At 43.7% G+C, this 24,734-nt stretch overlaps 1 protein-coding gene across 1 annotated transcript in view; it reads left to right on the top strand.

Annotated features, from left to right (window-relative positions):
* Positions 1 to 24,734, top strand: part of SH3PXD2B (SH3 and PX domains 2B) — a 155,360-nt gene that overhangs the window by 95,690 nt on the left and 34,936 nt on the right. Inside the window, exons 4-5 of the mRNA XM_056851186.1 lie at positions 8,362 to 8,438; positions 17,149 to 17,240. Coding sequence (XP_056707164.1) covers positions 8,362 to 8,438; positions 17,149 to 17,240 — 169 coding nt within the window. The remainder of the gene's footprint in view (positions 1 to 8,361; positions 8,439 to 17,148; positions 17,241 to 24,734) is intronic.

Genomic DNA, 24,734 nt, shown 5'->3' with positions numbered 1-24,734 from the left:
AAGTAAAATGGCAGAATAGGCAGTAATGGCCAAGCTGACAGGCTATGTTAACAAAAGGCCAAGTAAAGAATTTCATGATCAATTGAATCTATATTATTCTTATTGTTCTCAAAAATCTGGTTTGAAAGTTTGTCAACATCTTTCATGTATACTGCCTAGATTGTAAATTTCTGAAGTAAATAATAATAATAATACATGCTTTCAACATATTTAAAGTAATTATTGAGATTATTCAGAAACTAGTGTATGTAGAGATGACTAATGATGATGAAAAATCATCATAGATATTACAAGAATAATCAAACTAGGGTATGTATTTTATATACAAGCTTGTTTCTCAAATAATATAGATAAGCTATTTTTGAATACTGTTTTATATAATTATGCCCTTGACGCGAATTTGTTAGATATTCGAATCTACAGTAGCAATCTCAGCATGGTATGTATTATCTGTATTATTTTTTTCTCTTTTCTCATTTTCTCTATGCCTATTTTGTAAAATAAATCAATAATATTATAAAAAGTACTGGCAATCTCTCCCCCCCCCCTTCCAGGACCTTACATTCTGCAATATAAGGTCCCGCAGAAAGCTTTGCTAGCTCTGAACCTCAGGAGGCAAGTGGAGGACTGCTTATTAGAAAGCATGTCTGTATCACACATTTCTTGATTTTTGCCCGGCTAGCTCATCCAAGAGAGAGGTTCTGTCTTAGCTGTCTCCCTGATACCCTTGCTTTGATTTGTCAAGGAGAGTTTAACAGTCATATTTTTCATAACAAGGCAGTTTTCCTGTGGATCTTCTGAGCTACTGTCATTGTGTATCAGACAGCTCCAAATGCTTGTGTCTTTCATAGACTATATAGGATTGAACTTAAATGCAAGCAAGTCTGTCTGCTGTGCCTCACTACCTCTGATTTAAAGGGATTATCAAAATGAGCACCTCTCGGAAGCATTACTGTCTTTTACACTGTCATAATTAAAGTGAGGGAGAGGAAGGTCATAGTGAAGCCGCCGGTCTCCAAACGGCATGCCGCAACACCCATGCTTCAGCTGTATATGAAAGCAACCAACTAACACACAGCACAAGTTCCCTGATATTACTCAGTCCCCATCCTACCACCCACAGAACAAGAAAAGGGACAAAGGCAACAGACTTGGCAGTGTCCTCAGGTATACCAAAGACAGTGATGTGCCCAGTAGGAGCCCTATAGTTACCACACTCCTGGGAGCTCCATAGCTGAGGGCTTGAATTCCCTTTTGCAAACACAGCCCTTATAGCAAAGTAATCATGGCAATTTACCATTCCACTCAAGTTCAAGGTCTTCCCCAGGCAAGGGTTACAGGGGTGGTGGTAGGTGGACGAATCATGCCCTGAGAAGCAGCTTTCTGCAAGGTGAAGCGGAACAGCCACAAGGACGGCAAGAAAAAAATTGCACAATGGCACATTCACAGATGCCATCCCTATCATTTCCCTTACTACCTCACTGAGGAGAAGCTCCTACGTGGAAACAGGAGTAAAAGTTTGAATCCCGCCAAGGGGGGGAAGCAGGAAACAAGGCAAAGCTCACTGTTTTGGCCAGCAACGAGCCCATCAAGCAAAATGGAGGGAAGAGGAGGGAATGGAACCCTCCCTTCACAAATTGCAGAGCATCCCTTTAAACAAAGCCAGCTGGGCACACAAGAAAACAAATATTCATCATGGAACAGCTGGATGCTGCGTCAGGTCTGGTGATGAAACCAGTCATGTATATCAGGATAGGAAAGGCTTCAAAGAAAGACATAGTACCATGAAACAGCACAGGCTTAGCATGCCTAACAACCCTGTCTCTCAAACCCCATTAAAATAGAGGCCTAGTACCTCTCCTGGTCTGTCAAGGCTTCCGTATGTCTGACAGGCAGCAGGCTCACTGGTAGAGCTTATCACTGCATGCCCATGACAGGTACAAAGAGTCTGGTCAAAGAATTATCTGTTAAGCAGCTTGTAATGATGCAGGAGCCAAGCTACAACAAATTGGCACGCACACAACAGAGCCGCTAGGGGCATACTGATTATTGTAGCTTTCAGTCGTGTTGTAGGTTGAGTAGGTCATTGACACTTGACTCTGAATGGGATCCATCTTGGCCTTTACCTTTTGGAGGACTACCTGCTAAGAGACAAAAGAGACATGAGGACAGTAAGAAATAATGTTCAGCAATAGTAGCAGAAAGCTGATGGGCTCAAGCACTCTGCACATGGTATGAGCTATGGCTTGGAGAGAGCGGCACCATCTAGATGCTCTCCTACTTCCTATGCTTCCCATGTCCCTTATAGTGGTGTGGGAGATAGTACATATAAACACATGAAGCTGCCTCATACTGAACCAGACCCTTGGTCCATCAGAGTCAGTATTGTTTACTCAGACCAGCAGCGGCTCTCCAGGGTCTCAGGCAGAGGTCTTTCACATCGCGTACTTGCCAAGTTCCTTTAACTGGAGATGCCGGGGATTGAACCCTGGGACCTTCTGCATGCCAAGCAGAGGCTCTACCACTGAGTCACAGCCCCTTCCCAGCTATTGATTGAGTACTTATTGATTGACCACTTGTACGGAGTTGCACTAGAACTCTCTTCAATTTCTGTTTGGGTGGAGCTCTGATCCTGCAAGGCAAAAGGGCTCATGAGTGTTTGGCAGGAGCAATGTGTTTTTTTAAAAAACTGGTGTACAGTTACATGAGCAGCAGGATGTGGCTGAGGAGGCTTAAGATGCTGAATTATCCTATTCCTTCCTTGCCATGCCCCTGGCACTGATTATCGCTGGCCCCAGCACTAACACAGCTGTGCTGGCGACAGATTTATAACATCATGGATTTGGTGGGACACTATCTCTGAGTTATGCTGGCATTTCTCTGCGCTGTGCTGTCATGAGGATTAGTAGTAAACCCTAAGCAGTTTACAGAATGGCTTCAGGATTGTGCTATTAGTGAGGTCATTAACTTGATTTTTACATTTTCATATTTTTACATATTCGGGGGAATAGGTTAGCAATAAGAACAGAGCTTTGACCGTGGCTCCAAGTGCTTGATGCGAGTAGACTGAAATGGATGTTTATCTGTATGACTTGGATGCTTGTATATCTTTACAAGTGGGGACCTGCAACAAAATGTTGCATATTGTGGCTGTGGAGATGTGTGGAAGGCTCCATCTCACCCCCTGCTTCCATAGCTGCAGCCTTAGCTGCCCTCTTTAATTTTTTTTTGCCAACTTCTAACTGGTGAGAGCGAAGAATCCTCCTCTCACACACACCCTAGAGGGCTGCAGCCTCAGTTTTACTGGTGAGAAGCTGGAGGGAAAGCTTAAAAAGCAGCTGAGGCACCAGCTATGAAGGCATGTGGGTGTGAAGGAGCCTCCTCGCCCATCCACACGCCTCCTTAGCTGCTGGCTTAACTGCCTTCTTTAAACTTTCCTGATGGCTTCTAAGCAGCCAGACTGCAGGGAGAAGCAACGCTGGAGATGGGTGAGGGGGAGCAAAGAATCCTCCCCCTCCCAACCTCCAGCACTGATCCCCTTCTGCCACTATTTCCTCTACCCTTTTCCTGCTTCCTTCTCTTCGAATTGTGTTCACTGCTGGAAGATCTAATGTGCCAGTGGTCAACATGAAAATCTGAACAGATGCATGTCCGTAGCTCAGACATATAATGGATATGTGTCCATTACTCGTGTTTTTTTGTTTATAATTCAAGACCCCAGAATAACTCTGATGTACGCACTACAAACAGGATTTCCATGTAAACTGTGGACATTTACCTATTTGCTGATCAGACTTTTTATTAGTTTTATCTCTGCTGGCTGCTGGTTGTGGCTCAGTGGTAGAGCATCTGCTTGGCATGCAAAAGCTCCCAGGTTCAATCCCTGGCATCTCCAGTTAAAGGGACTAGACAAGTAGGTGATATGAAAGACCTCTGCTTGAGACCCTGGAGAGCCGCTGCTGGTCTGAGTAAACAATACTGACTTTGATGGACCAAGGGTCTGGTTCAGTATGAGGCAGCTTCATGGGTTTTTTGCTGTATTCATAACTGCTTTATTTATTTTTTTAACTTCCCATATTTGGATGCCATTGTGACTATTTCTTATTTTAAAATGGTTTAAGAGAGTTTTATTAACTCCTTGGTTTGCCTTTACTATGTAATGTCAATGCAAAAATCAGTGGCCCTGTTTCATGAATGTTAGTTATGATTCATTTATATCGAAATCAGTGGGACGAGTTAAACAATAACTTAAGTGTTGCTGATTTCACTAGTTCAGTGTAACTGACCTACTGTGGAGGAGCTGTAGCTCAGGAACCGAGTATATTCTTTGCAAACATAAGATCACAGGGCCAGTCCTTGACATTTCTAGTTGAAGGAACTCAGAAAGGGCTTTAGGTATCTCGAACCCCGGAGAAATGTTGCCAGTCATGGTAGAAAGAACTGAATTAGATGGACTAATAGACTGATCCAATATCTGTATGTTCAGCTCTCCCTGGGTCACACCAGCCTTTTCTCTTTGCTTCTAACTGAAAATGTACGTAGACGCATCCCAAGAGTCACAGTGTAAAAATGAAGCTGGCATCTGATGCAGATATTAGTTTTCTGGGAATCTTAACCTTAGTTTTTTTTAATGGAAAAGTAACTTTCTGTTTCTCATGGTGGCAGAGAAAATTTAGGAACTGCAGGATAATAGTGCAGTGAAAGTACAAACCAAATGTTGGGCCTTGTCTTTGCTTGTGCCATTAATGGCTGAGGCAAAGAGAATTTAGCTGACATGCATTTGTATTCTCTGAGTTGCACTTTGCCTTTTTGTTTCCTTAACAAATATCATTTAAGTATTTTAACATTTAACCTGGTTGATTCTGTGATTCCTCCCACTGGTAATTATTAGTAGTCTTTATGTTATTAGATACCTATGTCAGATAGTGAGCCTTGGTACTCAAGGGAAGCCTAGACTTACAGGAACCTCTGTACTGTACCTCCCTGTATCCTCCAGAGTCACAGCCTTGCAAGTACCTGGATCTAATATGTGGGTCAGTAGCATTGAATGTGTGTGTTAAGTGCCATCAAGTCACCTCCGACATATGGCGACCCTATGAATGAAAGTCCTCCAAAATGTCCTATCTTTGATGGCCTTGCTCAGATCTTGCAAATTGAGGGCTGTGGCTTTCCTTTATTGAGTCAATCCATCTCTTGTTATATCTTTCACTTTTCCTAGCAAGACTGTCTTTTCTAGTGACTCTTGTCTTCTCATAATATGACCAAAATATGATAGCTTCAGTTTAGTCATTTTAGCTTCTAGGGTCAGATCAGGCTTGAGTTGATCTATAACCCACTGATTGTTTTTTTTTTTTTTTTGGCAGTCCACGGTATCCGTAACACTGAATTGAATATCCTGGGATTAAGAAATTATTTAGTCCCACTTCCTTTATAAACTTTGTAAACTAACAAGAGCCTTCTACCAAATTAGTCTTTTGTTGTAATCTAAGGTAGAACCCGCAGCTATTTTTGCCGTATCTCTGCCTGTTAAGTGAACTGTGTACTTGCCTTAGGGAAGAGAGAGGAGAAATTGTGAAATTGCAGCAATTGTGTCCTTCTTCTCTTTGCCTGGAAATAGAAGGCCATTTGCCTCTATTCTTGACTTTAGTGGTCGGGCTTAATAATGGTTCCTTCCTGCCTGGAGACATGGTGAATTTTAACTAATTAGCAATTTTGATACAATCAGCTTTTTTATTACCAGATAAACTTCCTGTTGGGATGGCAAAAATATGGGAGGATAAATGCTTGTTACTTTAGGCATTGTGTTGCAGTCATCACTTAATCTTTTTAGTCTAGTCCCGTGTTGGCGAACCTATGGCACGGGTGCCACTTCCGGCACGCGTAGCCCTCTCTGCCGGCACGCGTGGTTCCTCCAGGCTGCTGGCCATTCCAGCTCTGCCCTGCCCCAGATGGGGGAAAATGTGCATCTGGAGAGTGGCAAATCCAAGGCAAAACTTCTCATACTTGAGTGGCCTCTTTCTTTCTCCGTCTCCCTCCGTCCTTTTCTTTCCCTATTTTTCTTTCTCTCCCTCGCTCCATTTCTTTCTCCCTTTCTCTTTTTCTTTCTTTCTTTCTCTCCCTCCCTTTCTTCCCTTTCCCCCTCCCTTCCCTTTCTTCCTTCTTTCCTTCCTTCCGTCTTTCCCTCCAGAGGCTTCTCCGGCGCCCTCTGGGTCGGTGCGGGCTGAGGGGCGTGCAGTCCTTTTCCACCTTTGAAGTGGCCACAAGCCATCCTCCAAACACCTTTCCATTTGTCTTGATATGTAGAGAGAAAACACTAAGGAACTAGTTCCCAATCTCCAGGTACTAGCTGGAGATCTCCTGCTATTACAAGTGATCTCCAACCAATAGAGATCAGTTCCCCTGGAAAAAATTGCCACTTTGGCAATTGGACTCTATGGCACTGAAGTCCTTCCCCAAACCCCGCCCTTCTCAGGCGCCACCCCAAAAACCTCCCACTCATGACAAAGAGGAACTTGGCAACCCTAGCCTCTCCCTCTGGCCCCCCTCTGGGGGTGGTATTCAGGTTAAATTGCCGCATTGGCACTCGGCGATAAATAAGTGGGTTTTGGGTTGCAGTTTGGGCACTCGGTCTCTGAAAGGTTCGCCATCACTGGTCTAGTCTATCTGTGCCTTATAATTATATGCTAATAACATCTGTTGGGCGAAATATTACCATTCTCTGAGAGGATTGTTTATCTGAGACATCTGTGATGGCACCATCAGCAGTTCTTGGCACATCAGCAAGGCTGTAAAAGCAAAATTGTGCTATCTGCTGCTGGATTCCATTTTTGTTGGCATTCATCTGTTTCCAAAGTTTATGGTGTACAGGGTTATCCATGTATGACTCCCTTAACTCCAAAGGTTTTAGTCTTCTGGCCAGCAACTATATCTCTTGAAGGATCATTTTGCAAAGGCAACTGGAGTTACTGAGCCAAAGTCCTGACATCCACTCACAAAGCAGCTAGTTGGCCAGTCCTGTTACAAGAAAAACATCTATTTTCATGTGTTTCCTGGCCTTGGGTTGGTAAATGGGGAGGATGGATGTCCCTTAGGATGTTGGATTTGGTGCTTCCAGTTTTTTATTTAGTTGACAACAGTCTGTGGATGACACCCAGCTCTGTATATCCTTATCGCAATCTCCTGGTGATACGGTAGAGGTCCTGAATAACTGCCTGGCTGCTGTAGTATATTGGCTAAGAGTAAACAAATTGAAAATAAACCATGAAAAGACAGAGGTAATGCAGGTTAAGAAGTGAAGATCTTGAAGGACATTGTGCTCCCCACTTTTGATGGAGTTCAGCTGACCCTTGCTGACTCAGTTAAGAGCCTTGAGGTTATACTAGACCCAACATTATTGCTGGAGAAGCAAGTTAATGCAGCTGCAAAAAAAGGCTTTCTTCCAACTCAGCCTAGCCCATAAGATGGCCCCTTACCTTGATATGTTTGTTCTGGCCACCTCAGTCCACGCCGAAGTAACATTGAGACTAGACTATTGTAATGCACTGTACATTGGTCTCCCCTCAAAATCGGCTATTTTGGGGAGCTAGACAGAGCAAACGTATTATTCCCTTCCGGCAGTCTGGCTGCCCATCAGTTACAGGGCTCAATTTAAGGCATTGGCTATCACATACAAAGAAAGCTCTTCATGGCCCTATCTGCAAGACCGCCTCTGCCCCTGTGCTCCACCATGACAGCTTCACTCATCTGAGCAGGGCTTTCTGCAGGTGCCAACCTGCAAATGGGCAAAATCAACAACGGACCATACACATGCCTTCTCCGTAATGGCCCCCACCTTATGGAACGGCCTGCCTGAGGAGGTCAGGAAGGCTCTCACTCTCCTGGCTTTCGCCAAACTATGCAAAACTGAATTATTCAAGAGGGCTTTTCTACGCAGGCAGTAGGATTGTACAAAATGATTCACAAAAGTGCTTGAATAAATAATTAAGGACATAGCTTGCTGTAAGTTGGATCCTACTGTGTAATTTTTGCATAATTTAATGTGCCATGTTAATACTTAGGTGTTACTTCAGTTCTGTTTTTAGATCTCTGTTTGGTTCTACAGTCCTAATCCTATTGCATTGTTTATTGAATGTCCCATGCTGTTGATTGTGTTGACTCATTCTGTGTAATCCACCTTAAGTTCCAGTGAGAAAGGCGAACTATAAATAACAAAAATAAATGAAACATAAATTTAAAAATGGGAGAAAGTATAGAAAGAAAGATTCTATTAAGCTGTTAATGTGGATCTTAAATACTTATTGCCACTCAAACTGTATTACCCAAGCAGCCAATGACTAGCACTGCTCTTTCTTGTCCAAACAGGCAAGATCCTGTTTCGCCGAAGTCACATCCGTGATGTTGCTATCAAACGCCTTATTCCAATTGATGAGTACTGTAAGGTGAGTGATGTTTTTCTTCTACTTTTGTGTTGCTCATTAAGATACATATTTGTTGTATTTGGTGTTTGTAAGAGACATCCCTTCCTAGTTTACTTAATTTTTTGTTTGTAAATTTATTTGGGGGAAAACATGTCTTTCTTTTTGGCAAGGTAGTCCCCGCAAGAGGCTAGTACATAATTGTTGAGGAAACAAGTAAAATCTGGTTTCTAGAACATTGGATAGTACTTGGAAGTATGTCAGCAAGATTGGAATTCGGGCAGCTGGCTTGAACTCTTAAGATACAGTGCTTGAGTTGAGCTATGGGTGAATGCTTTAAGGTGGGCTGAAATCTAGTGACAGCAAGGGAATGCTAAGATGGTGCATGTTGGGTTCTAAACTCTCCTGTCGTATTATGATGTTCAGGAATACCACACTGTTGAGGCCAGTTGTATTTTGTGACTATTTTGCTCTATTCTGGAGGCCTAACCTCAGTAACCTTCCATAGGTCCTATTTTGATTGATCTAAAAGTGCTACCGTACCCACATCTGTCGATGTAACATTATTAAGAATGTGTCACAATAAAAAGACTTACCAAGAGTTGAAACTTGTTTTGTGGTTAGGGCTGTTAAAAGGAATTGGCGTCATTGCAAAGGCATCTTAGTTTCATTCCTATCTTCCAACACCATGGGATGGTCCACTGGTTTTTCTCCCAAAGTGTTCATTTGGAGAAATTCCCAAAGGGGCTTCTTGATCAAACCTAGACAGATTTAACAACTTGTGTTGTTTTGAGCCTCAGTCTGTTGTCCGTGAGCATTTATGAAGGACAGAAATGCAGTTTTAAATATCGGTTTTCACAATAAAAAGATTAAATTTTTATCTGATTCTAACGTCTGCAAATTTTGAGTTATGTGAACATAAGTCGGGATGAGTAGATGTCTTACATTCTGCTTGGTTGTTGTTTCATGGACTGGTAGTGTGTCATGTTTTGCTCTGCTTGTCTGTGGTTTCTCTTGGAATATGTATAAAATCTGTTTTGATTTCAAAAAAATGCAATTTTCTGTGGATTGTATTTACCATTTACTGATACATACAATTGTGTACAATTGCTGATTACAAAGCAGTGCAAGAAAGGAATCCTGATGCAATTCTATGATTGTGGTAGCATTCTTTTTGTACCATGATTAACAATTCAGTCCTATGCAGAATTACTCCATGCTAAGCCAATTGAAATCTATGCTCTTCGACTGGAGTTGCTGTGCATGGGGTTGCATTGTTAAACTGCATATACACTCATGGGATCACTAACCTGTAGGGGAAAATGTGATCTAAAATCCATTTGGATGGAAAACAAACCACAAAATGGTAGGTCTCCTAACACAAACAAGGCCAGGTATTGAGTCCCAAAGAATCCCATACCTTAGGGAAGACATGCAAATATAATTTTGTGAGAGGAGTGTTATGTTGTATCTGAAATGCATCTTTGGTCTTTCAACCACTTTTTTCTCCCTGAAGCGTTGTAGTGGTTAAGAGCGGTGGTTTGGAGAGGTGGAGTCTAATCTGGAGAACCGGGTTTGATTCCCCACTCCTCCACATGAGCGGTGGAGGCTAAACTGGTGAACTGGATTTGTTTCCCCACTCCGACACATGAAGCCAGCTGGGTGACCTTGGGCTAGTCACAGTTCTCTTAGAGCTCTCTCATTCCCACCTGCCTCACAGGGTGTCTGTTGTGGGGAGGGGAAAGGAAGGTGATTGTAAGCCGGTTTGATTCTTCCTTAAGTGGTAGAGAAAGTCGGCATATAAAAATCAACTCTTCTTCTTCCTCTCCTTCTTCATCCTCTCCTTCTTCTTCCTCCTCTTCTTCTTCCTCTTCTTCCTCCTCCTCCTCCTCCTCTTCTTCTTCTTCTTCTCCTCCTCCTCTTTTCCATGTTCTCTTAGGTTCAGATCCCCATTCCCTTCTAAGAATTTTATTTCGTTTAAAAGGTCATGTTTTTGCAAGTGTTGTTCATAGCACTATAGAACGGAAATGGAGGAGACTGCTTGGATACAAGGCAATTGTCTTTGTCTGCTCTAGGTGGAAGACTGGTGGTACATTTTATCAAGATAAGCATACGGAGAATGGTAGCATAGCACATTAAACAATGTAGGGGAATATTCCCAAGCAAGAAATAAAGCGCTTTAAAATATATATGAGATTTTATTTTGGCTTTAATCTAAATAAGTAAATTATTAATTTGAATTATTTCTTACTGAGTCTTACAGTTGTTTTAAGCCATTGAAATTAGAAATGCATTAAGGTATTATGATTTATTTAATGTTTTTCTTTGTCTCTACTGAAGCCTGAGAATTCATCATTCAAGTCTTTGCAATTGTATTTTTACAAATTCTTGTTTTATTATATGCATACCTTCTAATGCTTTTGATTAGCGTAGTTTGCATTTATAATCCTTAGTAAATTGAATTTATAAATAAAGTTTCTGAATCATTCATTTCTTTTGGGAAAACTCTTAGAATAGGCACTGTCACATGCATGTATATACACAGATTTAATTTTAAATAGAAAAAAAAATCCCCTGATAGGAGACTGCATCTGTCTGCTATAAAACAATGCCAGTAGCAGCATTACCTATGACAAACACAACAAATATATCATGACTGATGATGTTGTGACCACTTCGTATTTTTCTCCTCTTTGTTGGGATTATGAGGTAACAAGAGTGCACTCTCCCTGGCCTTCCAGCTACTGGTGCTTAACTTTGCTATTTTGTGAAAGGGGAGAGATGAGGCCTCACTTCAAAAAGGATGTGTTCAGAATGGAGCGGGTGCAGAGGAGAGCAATGAGGATGATCAGGGGCCTGGAGACCAAGCCCTACAACAGGGGCGGGGAACCTTTTTTCCGCCAAGGGCCATTTGGATATTTATAACATCATTCGCGGGCCATACAAAATGATCAACTTAAAAATTAGCCGACCAAGCCCCAAGCAGGCAGCTGCACCAGATGACCCCCCCCCCCGGCACGGGCAATCAGGCAGGCATCCAACTAGTGGAGCACTTGCCCACCTGGTGGCACAGGATGGTCTGTGGCACCAGCCAGGCGTAGCCGTCCAGCCGCACGCCGGAGTTGCTCCTGCTCTGCATGGTCAGGGCCGGATTCTACACCCGGCTCCTGCTACCTCTGCCTGCAGGGATGAAATGAGGACACACTGGCTAAGAAATCCCCCTCCCCACACATTCTGGCCCTGCCCTCTTTAACCCCTTTATTGTTGCCACTTCCACCCCCAGCCCTCTTGTAGTACAGAGGGAATACGCTTCTCCATGGCCCGAGTGGGAAAGGGTTAACACAGTTTCTTGGGTGGTCCTAGCAGCTCCATAGCTAATGACTCTTCTGCTAATGACTCTTCCTTTTCTCGGCAAAACAAACTCACATCCTGCTTGAATAGAGGCTATTCCTTTCCTTGGGAGGGGGCGGATCACCAGTCTTAGATCCTTCTGAGCTAGAGATCTGCCAGGACCCACAAAGGGCTAGACCAAATGATTTCGCGGGCCTTAAACGGCCCCCGGGCCTGACGTTCCCCACCCCTGCCCTACGAGGAAAGGCTGAGGGAGTTGGGAATGTTCAGGCTGGAGAAGAGGAGGAGGTTGAGGGGGGCATGATTTCTCTCTTTAAGTATTTGAAGGGCTGCCACTTAGAGGAGGGCAGGGAGCTTTTCCTGTTTGCAGCAGAGGATAGGACTCGCAATAATGGGTTTAAATTGTGGGCGGAAAGATACCAGCTGGATATTAGGGGAAAACGTTTTTTACAGTAAGAGTTGTTTGACAGTGGAATCGGCTACCTAGGGAGGTGGTGAGCTCCCCCTCACTGGCAGTCTTTAAGCAGAGACTGGACAAGCACTTGTCAGGGATGTTTAAACTGGGCCAGTGGTTCTCAACCATTTTTTGCTCCATTCCCCCCTTTCACCATTGTTCAGAATATAATTTCCCCCTTCCCAAGATAGTTAAGAAAAACAAACTACAATTTTACAGATTGTATATAATCTACAGGACATCACACTTTGCTGAATAGTGGTCCCAGTTTCCCCCGGAACCCTAAAATCCCCCCCGGGGGGGGAATTCCCACCTTGTTGAGAACCCATGCTCTAGGCCAGTGATGGCGAACCTTTTAGAGACCTAGTGCCCAAACTGCAACCCAAAACCCACTTATTTATCTCAAAGTGCCAGCACGGCAATTTAACCTGAATATTGAGGTTTTCGTTTAGAAAAAAACAACACATTCATTAACATCTTTTGCCTTAAAAGAAAAACACAATAACAGAGCTTTCAATGATACAAACAACTTTTTATTGAAAGGTAAAAGTTTGCATTTGGCATGCTTTTGAACAATTAATGTTTGTTCAAAGCCCCTAAGCTGGGCGGCGGGGAGTCCAGGGAAGGCAGATGCGACGGCTGCTCAACTTACCTGCGTGTGCCCACAGAGAGGGCTCGGCGTGCCAAGTCCGGCACGCGTGCCATAGGTTCGCCAACACGGCTCTAGGCTGATCCTGCATTAAGCAGGGGATTGGACTAGATATCCTGTATAGCCCCTTCCAACTCTGTGATTCTATGATGGTAAAACTGCCTTCACATGAACAAGCCATTGTAGACATGATTCGGGCACCACCAAACAGAACTGTTTTCTGGCATTAGTTTCTCTCCTATGTAGAACATGGGGAAATAGTACTCCCAACTAAACCAATTTTTTTTACAATCATGGAGATTTCTGTGGTTTGTGGATGTATAGTAAATGCTGAGTGTTACAAGAATTAATTGTAACCACATCCTCTCCAAAAGCTGTATAAGCAATAGTCGTTTCTTATTTGCTTTTTCGGGAAAGAAGAGAAAGCTTCGTTTCCCAAGACAGTCCTAGAACCTCTGTTTTCATGACTGCTTGGAGGCCAGAAAGAAGCAGACATCATATTGCAAGGCCCTTAGAGAACAGCCTTATGACATTAAAGGCATTCCTTGAATGGAACTATTCAGTGGTAGCTTTCTTCTGCCCCTCCTTCCTCATAAGATTGGTCATAAATCCAAGATTGCTTTAGACATCGAAAGTCACCAAAAGTATGGAGAAACTAAGTTTCGGACTTGACACTATGGTATGCAGTGTATCCTGGGGATAAGTAAATATATTGTTCTATTTTTATTCTATTTTTATCATCACTCCCCTCGGGACAGCATAAATTGTTCTCCGTCCAGTTTTATTCTCACAACAAACTTGTGAAGTAGGCTGGGTTGGGAGATTTGACTGGCTTTGAACTCTGGTCTCCCTGGTTCTAGTCAGGCACAAGCCCCACTGCAGTCGCATTGTTTTGGCTCTTCTAGATTTCTAAGAATCCTTTTAACAGCAGATTGCCGCATAGCTGTGTGAACCACTTAAACATATGTTGCTTCCACACTAGACATTTAGTCTGGAATCTTTATTTTTACATGAGGCTTTTTACAGAAAATCCAAATGACATCACTGCTTAAACACTGCAGTCAAGCATCTTCCACGTTGTCCTGTTTCTTTTCAGGCCTGGTTCGATTAAATATTTTGGTCTTTGAGAAGAATTGCAGTGCTACCTTGTCCGGTGTGGACCGTCAAAGCCCTATCAGTGCACCTGGTGGCAATTTGGTTTGTGGTGTGTTAACACATACTCCAGTATTTCGACTAGTGAGAAGTTCCAAAAACTAGTGCTCGCTTGTTCTGGTTCTTTCTGGAGACGTGAGGGCTGGAAACACATACCCCTTTATATACAGGTAGAGCACAGGAAAAGAGGAAGACCCAACAAGAGATGGATCGACCTGGAACAAGCCCTGGGAGAAAGCAAAGATCTTCAGCAGTTTTCCCCCAGAGGTTTATGTATTTGCAAAATGCCCAGGGAAGACACTGTTGTCATAATCCATTGGTGAGCGGGAGCATGGCAGGGAAAGGTAGGCCAGCAAACAAGCAGCTTGCTCAGCTGCCATTCTGGTGGCCACAACAGGCAAAGGCTGTTTTGCACCGTCTGGTTTTGCCGTTGCCATGGGGGGGGGGGCGAGCACTGGGGATATAGTTGGATACTAAGTGGCCTGTGGAACTGCAGTTACTTCCATCTGAAAGGCATAGTTATGAATGTGAAAAGGACCATAGACCATTGAAGCCAATCTTTCCCCCCCTTTGACATGACCGTGATCTGGTGGGTACTGAAATCGAGGAAGAACATAAGATAGTCTGTGCACAAAAATGTTAATGGGGGAGGGATATTTGTTGAGAGTTCAAGTTGAGGTTGTAGACCTGTGTCGGAGGAGCAAAATGTTTGGACATTATGTCCCAACTATAAATCATGTGACTAAAATTTTGATGCTTAGTAGGTTAGACCTCCCACTTTTCAGTTCTTGGGGAGCGCTGTTTGAAAAGCGGCTTATGGACATTTGGGAAAAATATTGTAACAAGGCATAACCTTGACGGATATGTTTGTTGGCAGCCCTCCAGTCAAGTAGATAATCTTGTTTTCCACAGAAATTACTGCATTTGTTATGAAGAGCAAGCAGAGGATTGGGGGGGCATTTCCCCCCCCCCTGGGCTGCTTCTGTTGATGGTGAATATGGTGAAAGGCTTAGGGAATGCAGTTTATGCTTGGAAACATTCCCCTTCTTCTGCTTACGGGAGGGGTGGGTGGGACTTCCATCCCAAATTATTAGTCTGCATACCTTTAGGTTGATATGCTTCTCAAAACGTTTTACAGATCTTTCCTCTGTAACTGCGCCCTGGTTTATCCAGCATTTACAGACAGATGCGAGAAAGAAATGTTTTGGGCATTGGCCAAAAAGAAACACAGATATTCTAACCACTGTCCTTTTGAACTCCTGCACAGACCGGTAGGGTATTGCTCACTAGCTGGTACAGAGCTCACCTCCAGAGCTGCAGAAGTTTTATTGAGGGTAGAGTGAAAATATGAGATGCATCTAGGTGAAAGTTGCTTTCCAAATCTGTATATCTAATTCTGAAGTGTGCGCTTTGCCTGCGGATACTTAAATCCGGAGATAGGGGTCACGCTCCCCCCCAGCAGGTTTTTCTGCAAACTCAGGGGACCCCCTGGGTCTGCAGAAAAATCTGAAAAGTAAAAAAAAAACCTAGGGGGTTAAAAAACTCAGTTTGTAATGAAGGGAACTTTGACTCTCAAAAGACTTTTGCTCAAGGCCCCAGAATCACTCAAGACTTTCCCCAGTTGCGTCTTTTTTTACCCTACCAGGACTAATAGCCTTGGTTACCGCACTTTGTATTCCCAGCGATGTATTAAGAGTTTGAAAATGTTATTAAAAAACATCGCTTTAAAAGGGTTTTTGGATATCAGGGCTTATAAATGGTTGGAAGACGTCTTCACAGCTAAAGGGGCCAAACAAAGTGCGAACAGTATTTTTTATAATGTTTTCAAACTCTTAATACATCGGTGGGAATACATAGAAAGTGCGAACAGTATTTTTTATAACGTTTACATCGCTGGGAATACAAGTGCGGTAACCCCCATTAGCTAGCTAAGATGTGATCTGTATCAAAGAAGACATGCTTCTTAGTATCTTATCCTGAAATTACAGACATTGAGATAGCTCAGATCCTGAATCAGCACTTCATTTTCTTGGAGAAACCTCACCCCTGATCTCCTGCATCTCATCTGGATGTTTTGTCTGTGTAGGAAGCTGTAGCTTCTTCTTTTGTCCCCCTCCCAGTCCCATCTGCATGATAAACGAACTGTCGATTGCCTTTCCTGGTTGCTGGCTGGTCCGTGCAGCGTGCTCTGCCGGTGCTGCCTGACCTTGTCTAAGCCTTTCCCTGCCTGTCTAGAATACGTGCAGCCCCAGAGAGGAGAATAGTTCAGGAAACCAGAATCGGTCCTTATATAGAATCAGAAAGTCCTGCCAAACCCCAGTGAAACAATCAGAGATTTTATTTCAGCCCCCACCTCTAAGTGCTGCTGAAGGGGGGAAGGGAATGCAGAGCCCTTCCTGAAGGCTGCTGGGAAGTGCTGGTGGAACTGATGGAGCTGGGAAGTCCTGCCACACCGTGCAGGCACACGGCTCCTGTGTGGCTAGTGGGACATGGTGCCCACAAGCAATGTCATTGTGGTAAAATGACCCCTTCCCAAAGCCACAGGGAATGAAGGATTTACTCCAAAGCACTATATCCAGACTAAGTTATTGTGATCATCAGAGGAATGGACAGCCTTCCAGTATTATTATTTTTGCAGTTCAGGGGAGAGGGCAGTTGTCAGTAATCTGCTTATAAAATGTCTTCCAGTGGCCCATGTAAGTCCCACCATGAAATTCCATATAGTAAACACAAAAATCAATGTGCTTGTAAAAAATGCAAAATTCACAGAATGGAAGTTCAGTGTTGAGGGAAGATGTACAAGCCGTACGCAACAAATGAAAAATAAAAGTACTTACTAATGTTAGAAACTGATTAGGCAAGAAGACCAGTGTTTTTAATTGCCTAAGTGCTAGAACACTTTTGTTGCTTTTTATATATCTGGAAGTGTGTTGTGGTAATTGGTTAGGAAACAGAATCCATACTGGAGGGAATGGGTTTCCCCCCCAGTGCTACTGTAGCAGATCTTTGATGATGAGCAGCTCATGGAATTGAGAATGTACCTGGTCCAACCTATGTACAGCCCAGGTGTTCACTTTGTGATTGGCATGCCAGCTCTTCATTTTCAAACTTTTTTCTCTCTCTTGCAGGCTCTGATCCAGCTGCCCCCATACATCTCACAGTGTGATGAGGTTCTTCGGTTCTTTGAAACAAGACCAGAAGACTTAAATCCCCCCAAAGAGTAAGTTGGCTAGCTTGCCCAGCTGCAGTTGAAAATATTAAGATTGCAATATGTGCCATATAGGAATACTCCAGTTCCTTTATAAGTCCTTTGAGCTTTACGGGGGGGGGGGGGGGAGATGAACGTATGCAAGTTTGCTTACGTTGTTTATACGTATGTAGTGGTGTAGTGGTTAAGAGTGGTGGACTCTAATCTGGAGAACTGGGTTTGATTCCCCACTCCTACACATGAAGCCAGCTGGAGGACCTTGGGCTAGTCACAGTTCTCTTAGAGCTCTCTCATTCCCACCTGCCTCACAGGGTGTCTGTTGTGGGGAGGGGAAGGGAAGGAGATTGTAAGCCAGTTTGATTTTCCTTAAAAAAATAAATAGAGAAAGTCGGCATATAAAAACCAACTCTTCTTCTTCCTCCTCCTCCTCCTCTGCTGTGAATATCCTGGAAATACACTTTCACTACTGAACTGACATGAATGTACCAGCCTATTGATCTTGCCTTTCCCCACCCGCTCACTTCACCTCGTGATCACTCTTGCTGACTGCTGCTCTGGCTGAAAGAGGATAACTGTTACCACACAGGGGTCCTGCCCCCCCCCATGGACAGCAGCATGCCCCCTTTTCCCGCAGTAAACAGGAGCATCCAAATGGCCTTGTGTCCAATCCATGCACAACTTGTCTGACTTCTCTTTTCTTCCCTTAAACTCAGGAGGAAATACAAACTTCATTTTGTTTGAAAGGCAAACCTGTGGGGTAATTGCAGGTGGAGCATTTGTCTGGATGCTCCCCTATAGCTACCATGCGGGAGGAGGGAAAGCTCTGCATCCAAAATGGCAGAGTTATGCTCCTCATTCCTTCCCCCCTTTCAACCCTTTAAAGGGATCCCCCCCACTTTTTTTACTGTAGTGCTATAACACCACATTAAAGCTGGGGGGGGGATAGAACCCTTTAAAGGAGGGGTGGGCTGTGGTGGGGGTGGTCCTGTGCAATGCACAGACACAACAGGAAGGAACAGAAGTAGGAATGGCAGCAGAGCAAGCAGGGCAGTAATGGGACATGTGGACTCTGTCCCTACACCGCTTGCTGTTGCTGCCATACCCCCTCTGGAAGCAACCAAAGTGATCAACAACTAATTGCCTGAGGCAGGAAGCTTGCAGCTTCAGGGTACTAGCATAATTCCCCCAACCAGAGGAAGCAGCAGAGGGGTATAGCATGGGAGGAATGGATAGTAAGGACTAGAGGGACAGCCTGAATCAGCAGATTCGCTGGAATAATTTATCTGTTGGACCCACCATGAAGACTGGCAGGAATCTCAGCTGTAGAACATGCTATGAGCTTTCTCTTTCAAGCACATCTGGGTAAGAGGACCTTTGGTCAAGGTAAATGGGCTTTCCACTTTGTGGATTCATTGCTGCTCTCAGCAAGAACCTAGGCCTGATATAAATGTGGCATTTTGCTGGAAGAATGAGCTGACCTGTGCAACTTTGCATGAGCCCGGCATCTCATGGTGCACTGAGCTGGTATGCTTGCAGGGTGCTTAAGCATGTGTGGTTTGCATGCCAGCACAACACTTTCTGGGACTATGGATCTTTTGGCATACTGATGTAGGGTTCCTGAGGGCCCAGTTTAAACAAGATGCTGGACACATGCAAAGAGACTAGGTAAGTTTACTTGGTCTGCCAGCATCAGGTTTGAATAAGGCCTTGCCTCACCAACTTCATCCACTGAGTTTCTTCCCTCCCCCCGCCCCCATGTAGCAGCCCCTACATCTAGCAATGAAGTGGCAATTTCTTAACTCCTTCACAGGCTTGACCTCTTAGTTACACCTCCCATTCAGAGAGCCACATGCTGAATCAGTGGCAGTTCTGTTTCCTGTGATTTATTCTGATATTCCCAGTTTCTCATTGGTTATTGTATGTAGCCTCTTTAACAGTAACTAGCAAGAATAGCAAATGTAAAGTTATAAACAGCCCATCGTGGTTTACTCCAGAAGCAACCTAGAGCAAAAGACACTTTCCGATTGCTAATCTTTAGAGCAATTCATCCCAACAAATGACAGCCTCATATTTTGAAAGGAAAACAAACAGACAAGATAGTTTCAGGAAGGAATGTCTGCATCACTTCTCCTTCCCAATGTGATGAACACTTGTCTTGTGACGCTGAGCTACTTGTGGTTAGACGCCCTCTTGCAAAATGCTCTGAGCATAAATGTAAACACCGGTCCAGGCTGTTCTCTTTATGTGGCTGGAGTGTGCCAGCTTTGCAAAGAAAGATTGGTTGTGCAAGATGAAGTTGAGAAATATTTTATATCGTATTGGAATTGGTTATGTTGTTTATACTCTGTGTCTGAACACAGAGCCCTTCAACATCTGAATTGTCTGCAGAAAGTTCTCATTAAATGCATGTTTACCTCTGTTTTCCCTTTGGATGCTTAACAATGCTTACTTCCCTTGACCTCTTATTTTCTTGACTTGTCATAGTTTCTTCTCTGACTGCCAGTTATTTGATTAAATTGTGCAAGGGCCCTACAGTCCATTAACTAATAACATGCTGTCAGCCTGTGTTCCCATCCATCCTGCCCAAAGTATTTTGCCCATTAACCCATGGCCCTTTGGTAATTCATCAGCTTAATGTAGCAACTCAGGAATGGAAGCCATAGAGAGAAGATGCGACCGTGTGTGTGCGCGTGCGCACGCATGTGTAGGTGTAGCTGTTTGAATGGAATAGGTAGCACCATGGAGTGATCTATTGTTAGGACTTTTTATAGAACCTCACTTCTGTATACTACAGAAAAAAGTGTTTCAGAGCCTGGTCAAACTGGATGTCGCTTTTCATTGTGAGAAAGTCAGTGTGAGGCTAGGACTGTCCTCCTTCTCAGTCACCATCAATAGAGTATAATATTTGAATTCAGCAGTGCTATATTTATGGTTATATGTAGGACCCACCCAAGAACACGCATGGAGAAGAAGAGTTGGTTTTTGTACCCCAATTTTCTATACCTTTTTAAGGAGACTCAAACTGGCTTACAACTACCTTCCCTTTTTCTCCTCACAACCACCCCTCCTAACCACTCCTAACCACTGGCTGGAGAGGAATGTCTGCCTGCTCTAGCCCACTATATTATTTTATTCCATTCTTCGAGAATCTTTGCTCCCCCCCCCATTCTGTCATTTTCTGTGATGATTCAACACTTTTTGGGTCCTTCGATTTTTCTTCTGGCCTGTTCCCCCTGACGATGCTGGCTTATGATGAATTGCACCATCTCATGCCAGTATCATCTGTTCTGGATGGCCAACTCAACAGAGAATCTTATGGCATATGAAGCACTAACGGGAATATTGTGGTACGAGCATTCCTGGACTAGAGCTTGTTCCATCAGATGCCTGAATGACTGTTCTCAATTGGCATGGATAATGCATACCTGTAGATGAGTACAGACAATAAAAATAGCAAACAGGGTGACTAATAGGCCATGAATGGTGAGAGATCTGTGACATCTCTAGTGAGTGCCTGGATATGTACTTGGTAAGCCCTGACCTGGATAGCCCAAGGCTAGCCCGATCTCGTCAGCTCTCAGAAGCTAAGCAGGTTTGGCCCTGCTAGTATTTGGATGGGAGACCTCCAAGGAATACCAGGGTCATAACACAGAGGCAGGCAATAGCAAACCACCTCTGAACGACTCTTGCCTTGAAACTCCTACAAGGTCGCCATAAGTCAGCTGTGACTTGATGGCAAAACACACACACACAAAAACAGACTGTCCCATTCACAACAGCCGTTGTGTACAGTAGTGTCTTTCTAGTTATGTTAAGCAAATTTAACATCTTTAATGAGTATGAAACCCAGACTGTTTATCTTATTTTTAAAAAAAATCTACCAGATAAACCAAGTTGCAGTGTTGTTGTATGAGGATCAAATGAAAGGATTTTGTTTTCGATAGAGGAAAGATTGGCAGGAAAGTAGTAAATAAATCGTGGCTACTTCTGAAAAAAGTTTCTTCAGGTACACAGTACAATAATGGTTTTAAATAATTTCAAAACTACAAAGGTTGCTGGAAATTTTTTTAATTAACTTGAGCGTCCTAGTATTCCAAGAAATGCCTTGTTGAAGTTGATCAAATTTGACTTTTCCTGAGAGACCAAATGGATCTGTGTGCTTGACGATCATTCTAGAATTAGGCTTAAATTGCCCGTCTTGGCTTGAAGACAGTGTTAGGGCGAGGAGGTCTTCTCACTGCACTTCACCCTTTTGCTAAAAGGAAAATGGAAAGGAGGGGACTTGCCATTCTAACAGTGCTTTAATAGAATCCTCTGTGCTGCCAGCAATAAACTGCCGCTGTGTCTCAAGGACATCTCTGTTGTGTTTCATGGCCCAGACGGAATGCTCGAGGGGTATTTATTAGCTACAATTCAAAATGTTAATTAATAAAAGTCCTTGACTCTCCTCTGAAGGGAGTGTTATGAAGAATTTGCCCAGCACTGCATGGCCTGATAAACAGCAAGACTACCAGTCACAATGTGAAAGGCAGATTAGGCAGTTTGTGGGGCTGTATCTGGGGCTTGGCCGTATGTCATAATTCAGGACCTTGAAAAGAAGCCAGGTCTTGCAATAATAGGAAGATGCCTTTTCATAAAGTAGCAAAAACATGGAAAGGGAAAATGCAAATTACCATGTTAAAAGCCAAATATAGCAATCATTTTGATAACTGTGTTTGGCCCTAGTAGAGTGATGCTGCATCCATGCTTGGTCACCTTTTGCCGAAACAGAATTTTCTCATCTCATTATGTACTTTGGGTCATTATATATAAGCCCAAAATAAGCTTAAATCCAAATGCTGATATTAGTATTCTACTTCCATATACTTTATGTAGATGTACTAATAAAAAGTCATGCTAGGCAATTTGTCCACATTGAGTAGGAGCAGTCTCTTCAGTGGCTCAGTGGTGTAGAAATTATTTTTCACCATTGGCATAGTACCTGTCTAGCACCATAACTCATGTGTAGAGAGCACAGAACCAGATCAGTCCAGTAGCCTTTCTTTATTTGACTGATCTTTGAGCATAATTGCTGAATTTGTGTTTATAGAGCTGTGAACTATATAGAAAAAGAGGAGTGGACAGGGAAAGGATTGGAATATAGGTGCCAACTCTGGCTTTGGACATTCTTGGGGAGTTGGGGTGGCACTTGCAAAGGGTGGAATTTTGGTGGGGAGGGAGCTCAGCGGGGGTTTGATTCCATAGAGTTTGGGCTGCAAAGAGCCACCATGGGCCCTCAGACAAAAATTCCACCTGCCCTCCCATATGATCCTCATCCAATTCAAATATCGTAGCAAAACAAATCATTGGCTAGATGTTACCCTGCATTTGTACTAATAAAAGAATCCGCATGTCCATCTATCCATTTGTGGCACGTGTAAGTAATCAGAAAATAAAACTAGAAATCTCAAATTAAATCTCAAAGCTAGAAATCTGAGATTAAATGACCAGGTATGTTGCTACTGAATGTTTTTGGGCCTTAAGGTATGGGTGTACACTGGGTAAGGCTCAGAAGCATAGCTGTTGGGGTACCTAGTAACCAATATGTTTAAAGAAACAAGCTTGGATCACTAAGGAAAGGATTGGATCACTAAGAAAAGGATTGGATCACTAAGTCCAGGCTGGCGCTGCAGCAGCATTGTGCTCATGGGCTCCTCCCTCTTTCGGAAAGTGTGTTTTTAGCAGCCAGGAGGAGCTTCTGCAATGAATTTGAGAAGTCAGATGTCCAGGACAAAAGCCATTGCTGAGTCAAGGGATTCAGCTGCTAAGGCTCCTCCTCACCGCAGAGCTGTGAGCCTTACTTGCACATGTTCTCTAAGTGGTTATTAAAACAATCTGCTGCGCTCTGCTCTAGCAAGAGAGAAGCAACAGACAGAAAAGATTAGCCTCCTTGCTGGATTTATGTTAATTCCAGAAGCACATCTTGCAGCCATCCATATATCATAGCCATCTGTACCTCAGTAATGTTAGAGAAAGCGGAGCCGTTCCTCTTAAAGAAATACTACCAATGTAATACACTTTGAGTGATATCATAGGAAAGGAACTAGGAGGATTGTAACCCTGTTGTGGGGGAGAGGGAAGAGGCAGAACTGCAGTGGAATGCATTTGACAGGAACATTTCACCTACTCTTTGGCGCCTTATCTATAGATCTGCAGGATTGCTGAATAGGCGGCCTCTGGGAGCTGTGCATGGAATCTGTGCTTTCTGACTGCCTAATGTCAGACCTTGTCTTTGGAATGGATGTTGACAAATTCAAGCATTTAAACTCTGTCTATACAGAGAATTAATTAACTATTAATCCCCCAAATATGTAATAGTGAGTTGACATTACCCCATAAAATGTTTCCTAGTCCAGCTATTGAGTATCCTTTCTGAGCTGGAGACTAGAGGTAGGGCTGTTACACTTAGTCTCTGGGACTTCCCCAGCAAGCATACATAGGATGGACAGGTACATTCCTCTCAGCTTGGTTTATCATGAGGTATGCCCTTTAAATCATCTTCCACAGGAAATCTTCACTTTGGTCTCTGCCTTAGAAGAACTGGATGCAGTAGTAGCTTTCCTTATCCATTAGAACTTCACTTGCATCTGTTGGGAAGCCCTTCACCAATTGATGGGTTGGATAAATTTAAGGAAATATGGCAGAGCAGGTATCTCCATGCCTCTTGCAAATGCTCAGAGTCCTTTGGCGCAAGTGAGTAGTAGGGGTTTATACACACAGTATACATGTAGCAGGAGGTTTATACATTTATTTATTTATTTCTGTCGTACTCAGCTAATCTTCACCCAGTTAAACTGACGTGGAAGATTGCTAGTTCCCTACCATCAAAGTGATGGCAGGGCACCCTATAATGGCTCCTTCTAAAAACCCACCTTATCTAAGTTCCCGCTGACCCATTTGCTTAGTTAGGTTGAATCCCAAAAATCTGTTCAGGCACCTTCCAGATGTTGCCACTTTTTGAAATGTACTGCAAATAAAAAATGCCCCCAGACTTTGTGAGAAAAAATCACTGATGCTTAGTTCAAATGGACAAAAGGCTTCAGGTTATCATTTTTCTTTTAGGATGTCTGAGTTTTGAAACTAGTAATTACTCTTTAGATCAGGGGTCTGCAAACTGCGGCTCCAGAGCCTCATGCGGCTCTTTGGCCCGTTGAGTTCGAAACTTGGTTCGGAGCCCCTGCTCTCGCGCCTGCTCGCGCAGGCAGCCGGGCTGCGGAGCCGGCACGCCTCAGAGAGAGAGAGCGAGAGTGAGCAAGCACCAGAGAGCAGGCGAGCAGGCGCGCTGTCTCTCCCCCCCCCCGCCGTGGAGAATGGCCAGGTCCCCCTTTCCCTTGCCCTCAATGTTGGGAGGCTAAAGCCTCCCCTCCCCTCTAGCCACGCGATTGCTGGGCGGGCGGCTCGGCGGTTCCTGCCCCACCCCTGCTTGCCTATCAGCTGTTGGGTGGGGCAGGCTTCCTTTGGTAGACC

Source organism: Euleptes europaea, chromosome 1, assembly GCF_029931775.1.
Source record: "Euleptes europaea isolate rEulEur1 chromosome 1, rEulEur1.hap1, whole genome shotgun sequence".
Classification (NCBI taxonomy): Eukaryota; Metazoa; Chordata; class Lepidosauria; order Squamata; family Sphaerodactylidae; genus Euleptes; species Euleptes europaea.
This window is presented reverse-complemented; position numbering and strand designations above follow the sequence as displayed.